Here is an 8,153-nt window from a genome sequence, read left to right as displayed (position 1 = left end):
AAATATCTGCAGATGAAATAATGGATTTGTTTTGAAATAATTTAGGAAGGTTAGATACGGGGAAGTAGAAAAATCGGCCACATACTGGCAAATTATTTACATGCAGTGACGGAAATGCCAGCATTCATTTCTAGACTCAGCTTCTACATGTAAAAATTTCCAGAATCCGAAGTTGATGAGTAGGGCTTACTATCACTATGACAAAGTGCCATATGCTGGCATGCTTGGATCAATTAGGGATGGAACCAGAAGAAAAATATAATTAGATAACTAAGTCATTCAACTTTAATTTCACCAAGATTCAGTATGAAATTCAGAAATAAAGAGAATTAACAAAATAGGTATGAATAATCTCTACATAAGAACTTGACTTCAATTCAGATTACATCATCCAGTTGTCATCTCCTTTTATAATCCCTGTCACATTTTTTATTAAGAGTGTGGACCATATACACAGGCTTTCTGATTCTGTGGCCTACTAATGAGTAACCTTAGCTGTACTCCTCCTAGTCTAAATAGTAAACCAATTACTGTATTATTAAGCCCAAATTCAAACAAAGCCACCTTATTAGGACTTACCTGAAAGATATTTGTAATGGCATCCAGAATAACCAGAATAATTTTGGTATCTTTCGCAGTTAAGAGGTTCATCAATGGTTCTATTATGCCACAATGAACAAGGTATACAATCTGTTCAACTGTTCCACCACTTGTATAGTTGGTCACAGCCCATACAGCTTCCTTTTGTGTCTTAAAGTCTGCCTGATAAACATAAAGAAATAATCTTATTCCAGAACAATCATACAAATAAGATTCTAAAAGTACTATTTCACGAAAACACACAATGACTAAAACTACCAACTGGTTTTACCCAACTTTAAGTGTAAGGGGTTACTGGATATTTAGCAAAGGACTCCAAGTAGAACCCAACCTTATACATTAAGAACCTTACCAAGCACAGTTTGTTTTTCAATACTAAAAATCATTTGATTAAATTCTAAACTTCATTACCTTAGAGAGAACACCAACGAGGAATGGGACTAATCCATGATTCACAACTTGCTGTATCTGGTCCTGACGGCCAGCTGTGATATTTGACATCGTCCATGTAGCTTCCTTCTGAATATTGGTTTTGGGGTTGGTCAGTAGGCTGGGAAAGACGGCAAGTGCTCCTGCATCAATCACAACCTGAGTCTGTTCATCTGTCCCAGTGACAATATTTCCTATGGCTCTTAGTGCAGGAGTCTGAAAAGAAAAAAAAAAGTCGATGCTGGTGGTTACCTTTTACTTTTTCCAGTACTGCTCAAAAATTCTGTATCCTAAAAGTTTTGACAAGAAACCCACCATGGCCTGAAATAGGCAACAGTTCAATATTAGTATCAATTGATTATGCTTCTTGCACTTTATATTCTAATCTATAAATTAACAACTTACCACAATTGGCAATTCGGTAGCTCCTAGAAGCTTCACAAGTTGGGGAACAACTCCTGTTTTCACAACCATTTCAATCCTTTCATTTGGACCATCAGTAAGGTAGGAAATAGCCCAGCAGGTATCTGCTAATACCTCTGGATCATCATGATGCAGGAGACGAACTAATGTAGGAAGAATCTGTTCAACAGCATCTAACGGTGGTGCAGGATTCTTGTTGCGACAAAGGTTCGAAAGCGTCCAGGTAAGATTACGTAAGTAACCACACTGGGGGAAAAGAAATAAGCAATGAGAGGTTCTGTCTTTTGAGGAGATGGGGTAAATTAGAATCAGTAAGTAAGTAACCTTACTTATGTTAATAACTTACTGCTAAAGATGACATATCAGGAACAGCCAGAAGAGCCAACAGTGGGTCAACTGCACCATACTTGATAACCAAGTCTCGGAAAACTGAACCGTCACCTGGAAAAAAGGCAAGATTAATCATATCTTCTTGTCTAGCACCATCAATGTTCAGTGACTGAATGAACCAGCAAATATTCTCAAACTTACTCAGATGCCTCTGATGTCTTTTTTTAAGGTGCTACTTTCGTTCCTAATAAGGGCCTGAAGCAGGCTCAAAACTTGACACAAAGGTCATTATTACTTACAACGAGGCCCTTCTCCCAACCTCATTATGACTAGATACATTCAGTCAAAAGAGTTTTAACTCCAAGTACCTGCAATGTTTCCTAGAGCCCATACAGCTTGTTCACTGATGTGAGGATGGGGAGATGCCAACAGAGAAATGAATGCTGGGATAGCACCTCCATCTACCACAGCCTTGGTCTGTTCTGATGTCCCAGAAGCAATGTTAGTGAGCGCCCAAGCAGATTCAAACTGAATGGGACTACAGTCAGTTCTGCCCAAGAAGGACACAAATTTTGGAATCAAACCAGCCCGGATTATGTTGTCTATGGGGGGCTGTTTTTCTCTAGAAAGTAGTTTCCTAAGGGGGAACAAAAAGAGAAATATAAGTTGAAAATGATTTAAAAAGTTTGTGTGAAAACCAATTTAAAATGCAATTCAAGAGATTAGAACTTTAGACAACCTTTTAAGTGAAGCACTAAATGCTGAGACATCCTGGAACTTAAGAGAAGCCAAACAGATTACTCTGATGGTGTTACGTATATGGTATAGGTAACTACCATTTTTCCAAAAATCAAAGTATTACCAGTAATGTAGATTACCCTCCTCTCTGCATCCCTGAAGAAATCTACTATAGATCTTGTCACCTGGACAACCCAACAGGGTTATACTCATTGTTAACTTGTGTTTCCCTGACTGTTACTGGGGTTAAATGTCTTTTCCATGATTTGTCATTTGGATTTGTTCTTCTGCACACTGTCAAGCTACAGAAATTATTAATCCTTTCTATTATGAATGTCGTAAGTATCTGTATGATGGGAAGTAAGGGTGTAAATATACTTATTTTCTAAATGATCTATTGTCAGGTGCAGTGGCTCACACCTGTAATCCCAACAACTTGGGAGGCTGAGGTGGAAGGATCACCTGAGGCCAGGAGTTCCAAGACAAGCCTGAGCAAAAGACTAAGACCCTATCCATCTATCTATCTGTCAATCAATAAATACATAAATGAAACTATCATTCTAAATGGACGCTATCAATTCCACTATTTCCTCCTTTCCCTGCCTGTGGCTTGAAATGTCATTTTGATAAAATCTTTATCGAAATGGCTGGCTTAACTTTTCTTTACTCACACTGTCTTCTTCCTGTGGAAAAGTCTATAAAACCTAATTTCTTAGGTTACCCATGCTATAGCAGACAAGACTTACCTGGCAGCTTGAGTAGCTTGGAGCTGGCTTTCCACATTGGTGCTATTTATGCCTTTGACAATGTCATCAACAGACCAATTTACAGTGACCTGAAAGTGACATATTGCAAATTATCATTAAGATTAAAGCCTGTAATCTGTATATTTCCATGGTAGAGTGTTGCAAATATAAAAGTATGTACAGTCTCAGGGGGACCAAGCTAAAAAAAAAAAAAGAAAGAAAAAGTATGCTGTGAATCACAGTAGAAGGGTTTGAGCACCAATGCAGCCGTTAATGTAAAAAGACAGTGTCCTTTTTTCTCTAGGGCTTATGACCTAACAGGAAAAATGTGACAAGCAGACAAATACCACAAAACAAGTGGTAAATATACATCGTGTTATACAGCACTTACTTTCCATTTTGGTGTAGAACCAGGGAACTACAGAATCCTGAGAAAGGAGTGTCTTTCCTGCTAGACTGACCAAGGAGTGCTAAAGATGGGATTTCAGTATTAGTATCCTAGAAATAGAACATAGGTGCAAAAGTAATTGCGGATTTGGACCATGAATTTTAAATCATCGTAACTAGGCTCAAACACATCTTTATTAATCAAAATAGCGACCATTACAATCAACACATTTTTGTCAACGAGAAATAAGTTGTTTATTCCTATAGTGTAAAAAATCTGTGCTTTGGGATTCGATGAACTCTTGGAAAGCATTTTCCCTGCAAAAAGTTGTCATGATGGTTGAAGAAGTGGTAGTCGACTGGCAAAAGGTCAGGTGAATATGGTGGATGAGGCAAAACTTCCTAGCCCAATTTGTTCAACTTTTTAAGTGTTGGCTGTGTGACGTGCGGTCAGGCATTGTCATAGAGAAGAATTGGGCCCTTTCTGTTGACTAATGCCGGCTGCAGGCGTGGCAGTTTTCAGTGTACCTCATTGATTTACTGAGCATACTTCTCAAACGTAATGGTTTCGCCAGGATTCAGAAAGCTGTAGTGGATCAGACCAGCAGCAGACCAGCAAACAGTGACAAGAACCTTTTTTTGGGGCAAGCTTGGCTTTGGGAAGTGCTTTGGAGCTTCTCAGTCCAGCCACTGAGCTGGTCAGCGCCAGTTGTTGAATAAAATTCACTTTTTGTCACACGTCACAATCCAATCAAGAAATGGTTGCTATTGCATACAAATGAAGACAACATGATTTTTTTTGATCTTCAGTCAGCTCGTGAGGCACCCACTTATCGCGTTTTCACCTTTCCAATTTGCTTCAAATGCCAAACCACTACAGAATGGTCGACGTTGAGGTCTTCAGCAACTTCTTGTGTAGTTGTAAGAGGATCAGCTTGATGACTGCTCTCAATTGGTTGTTGTCAACTTCTGATGGCCAGCCACTGTGCTCCTTATCTTCAAGGCTCTTGTCTCCTTTGCAAAACTTCTTGAACTACCACTGCACTGTACATTTATTAGCAGTTCCTGGGCCAAATGCGTTGTTGATGTCGTGAGTTGTCTCTGCTGCTTTACGACCCATTTGAACTCAAATAAGAAAATTGCTTGAATTTGCTTTTTGTCTAACATCATTTCCATAGTCTAAAATAAATATAAATGGCAAGTAATAAGTTATTAGCAAAAAAAAATATCGTGAGAAACGCACATTAAAATGATGTATAACAACCACATTTACTTAATGTATTCCAATATCAAACGGTAAATTTCAACAATGCTAAAACCGCAATTACTTTTGCACCAACCTAATAGTATTCAATGAAAATGGTAAACGTGGAGTGCTAAAGAAAAGCATAGTGTGAAAAAAAGACATAGGAAAGTACCCAGTGTCTTTGGAAGATGAAAGATAAATCAGAAAACCTAAGATGGCTCTACTAATTTATGGAATGCCTTATGGAATGTGAATTTTGAGCAGAGAAAAAACATGCCTAAAGCAGTACTTTATAAAAAATTTTAGGGCCGGGAGCAGTGGCTCAAGTCTGTAATCCTAGCACTCTGGGAGTGCCAATGCAAGAGGATGGCTTGAGGTCAGGAGTTCGAGACCAGCCTGAGCAAGAGTAGAGACCCTGTCTCTACTAAAAATAGAAAACATTAGCTGCACACGGTGGCATGAGCCTGTAATCCCAGCTATTCAGGAGGCTGAAGCAGAAGGATCACTTGAACCCAGGAGTTTGAGGCTGCAGTGAGCTACGATGATGCCACTGTACTCTAGACTGAGTGACAGGGCAAGACTGACTCAAAAAAAAAAAAAAAATGGGGAAAATGGTATATGGTATAGAATGAAGGAAAAGATAAATTAGGAGGCTACTATAAATATTTCAGGAGGAAAAAGGCCAGAAGAAAACTGATGACAAATACAAAAAATAGAGAATACCAAAAAAGGTAGAAATAAGCCAATAAGTGATTGTTCTAGACACATTAACTTTCAGTCAACATTGGAATGATCAGGTAAGGCTGACAGCTAGTAACTAGAAATGCAGGGAAACCTGAAGGAAAGGTCAGAGCAAAAGGAAGGCCTTAGCATCAACTTCAATGGATTATGGAGAGAAGGCAGACTTACTGATTGGAAGCAGAGAAAAAGATGTTTACGGATACTTAAAACCATAAGACTCGGAATGTTATTTAAATTTCTAAGAAAAACTCCTATTGAGTTTCTGGGTTTAACATAATTCATAAACTAAAATATACTCACCTGGTTGTTGCGGTTTTCCTGCAGTGGAGAAGTAGCATCATCAGGAAACGAGCTTACATTTCTCCTTTTCAGCATCTGGTCATCCTTCTTAGCTTTTCTCAACTCCACATTAACTTCTATTCGGCGCCGCCTCATTTCCTTGAGAAAATATAACATTTCCATTTCACCTATCATTTAAGTTGTTGCCAAATAAGAACATTTAAAATAAATACTTCCCAAGTTTTCATTCCTTACCCAAATACCTTCCCATTTTTAAAAACATCACAGGGAAGCAACACAAAGTACTCACTGTACTGTCTTTTCCCTTGTTCTTGAATCTGTTAAGTCGGGCAGCTGGTGAATTAGCATTCTCGTTGGTGGACATGGTTATGAGACAAAAGGAGAAAGCTAGGAAATGGGAAAAGAGAAAAAATTTCTTCTGTATAATTGTGCTTTGTCAATAAAGAGCAACGAATAAGAATAGAATTATCAAGCATATACTGAATCCACACCTACATACTAGAGGAGGATCGTCATGTTTTCAGCACTATGAAATAGTTTTAATCAAAAGATAATTGTCCCCTCCCCTAAGAAGGGTTGAGACTTCCTGGAGCAGCACTGTCCATCAGAAATATAACACAAGCCATACAAATTTAAATTTCCTAGTAGCCACATATTTAAAAAAAGCAAAAAGTAAAATTAGTTCTAACAATTAACTTTTTAAAATTAAAACACATCCAAATATTATCATTTCAACATTTAATCGATATAAAAAATATCAAGATATTTTACACTTTTTCATGTTATGTCTTTGAAATGTTACAGCATATTTCCAATTCCTACTAACCACTTTTTAAATGCTCAGTAGCCACATGCATCCACCGTTTTGCACAATGCGTCCGTAAACTCTTTGAGTCCAGAATAGTCGACTGAAGACAAAGTAGGGGAACCGAGTTAAAGTTAAAAACTACGCCCTAGAACAATAAATAAAAATCCTCTGGATGCTCTCCCTACTTTACTGTCTTTAAATGGCCAAAATGAGTCCATTCGCCACACTTGAAAGTTAAATACAAATTTGGTTCATCATTACATCACGGAGCCTTCCATAACATTTTTTTGGCAACACTGAAAACGTAGTGCTGCATCTTAAGTATCTCACATTTTCATTTCCAGGGACTTCGAGTGCATGCACTTAGGATGACATCAGTTGTGCGTCATTCATACTCAAATACTTAAAAGCAGTCTCCAAAAGGTGACAAAGTCAAAGCCCTTCTTACGACTTGCTCTCTTTAATACCATTATGCTCTTCTACGGCTTTGTGACACAGCTAACCCAGGGCCTACGTGTTAGAGATAGTTAATTCTCCCAACTGCCACCTCCATGTCCAGCCAGCCCCCCCGCCCCCACCCCGGGGAAGATGCAGCAACGAACGGTGGAGGGAGCCAGAGCAGCCAGGGCCTGCCCGGGACATTCGCCCTCGGGCCTGTCTCTGATCCTCCGGGCCGCGACGCGCTAAGGCTTTCGCTGCCGTTCACAGAAAGCCCTCTTAGGGCCCTAAAGCCCCAGCCCCGCGCATTGCTCAGCTAAGCCGCCTACTCAAACGAACGACGCCCCCGAGGCCTAGTCAGTGAGGGAGGCCAAGGGCAGGCCCGGAGTTTACCCGAGGCCTTTCTCTTTCCAGCAAGAAGCCCGGCCAACCCGCGGGCCAGCCGTTACCGCCCCGGCCTGGCTGGCGACTGAGTTTGTACCTGCACAGCGAGCTCAAGCTTCCACAGGAGGCGGTGCGTGAACTCAAGAGCCTGTGAGTCGGCTGCCCTAGAAACGTCCACAAGAGCTGAGCCTGAAGACCGTGTGGCTCATGCAGCCGGCCGGCGCGATTTAAATTTCCCGGTGACTCCGCATTCTGATTGGCTGGTTTGTGCCTAAGCTGTGTGCCCATTGGTGGATTTGAAAAACACGCGGGGGGGGGTCTTAGCGACAAGACAAGGGGGAGGATAGCATCGCGAGATGAGGGAGTGGCCGGGAGATCCCAGAGCGCCTTGCGGGCCGAAGTGGAAGGACTCCAGATCCCGGCATGCAGCGCGAAGGGGCGGCTCCCAGCCCCGCCTGGCCCAGCCGTAGGCAGCTCCGCGTTTGCTCAGGGTTAAAGTGTGTAAGGTCCTGGGGTCGTTTTCCTGGGCGGCTGCCTTAAGCAAATAACATAAAATGATTCTCAAAGTCATTATCTTTATAAA

At 40.6% G+C, this 8,153-nt stretch overlaps 1 protein-coding gene across 1 annotated transcript in view; it reads right to left on the bottom strand.

The window, feature by feature from the left end:
* KPNA2 (karyopherin alpha 2 (RAG cohort 1, importin alpha 1)) overlaps nucleotides 1–7,875 on the bottom strand; it is a 9,297-nt gene extending 1,422 nt beyond the window's left edge. Inside the window, exons 1-9 of the mRNA XM_012659512.1 lie at nucleotides 7,668–7,875; nucleotides 6,230–6,327; nucleotides 5,941–6,078; nucleotides 3,267–3,355; nucleotides 2,151–2,419; nucleotides 1,799–1,893; nucleotides 1,435–1,698; nucleotides 1,012–1,245; nucleotides 580–762 (exon numbers count right to left, since the gene is read on the bottom strand). Coding sequence (XP_012514966.1) covers nucleotides 580–762; nucleotides 1,012–1,245; nucleotides 1,435–1,698; nucleotides 1,799–1,893; nucleotides 2,151–2,419; nucleotides 3,267–3,355; nucleotides 5,941–6,078; nucleotides 6,230–6,304 — 1,347 coding nt within the window. The 5' untranslated portion in view covers nucleotides 6,305–6,327; nucleotides 7,668–7,875. The remainder of the gene's footprint in view (nucleotides 1–579; nucleotides 763–1,011; nucleotides 1,246–1,434; nucleotides 1,699–1,798; nucleotides 1,894–2,150; nucleotides 2,420–3,266; nucleotides 3,356–5,940; nucleotides 6,079–6,229; nucleotides 6,328–7,667) is intronic.
* Between the last annotated feature and the right edge of the window lie 278 nt (nucleotides 7,876–8,153).

The sequence above is a fragment of the Propithecus coquereli genome, unplaced genomic scaffold (genome assembly GCF_000956105.1).
Source record: "Propithecus coquereli isolate 6110/MARCELLA unplaced genomic scaffold, Pcoq_1.0 Scaffold119, whole genome shotgun sequence".
NCBI classification, from domain to species: domain Eukaryota; kingdom Metazoa; phylum Chordata; class Mammalia; order Primates; family Indriidae; genus Propithecus; species Propithecus coquereli.
The sequence above is the reverse complement of the archived record's forward strand: the minus strand, read 5'-3'. Positions and strand labels throughout refer to the sequence as shown.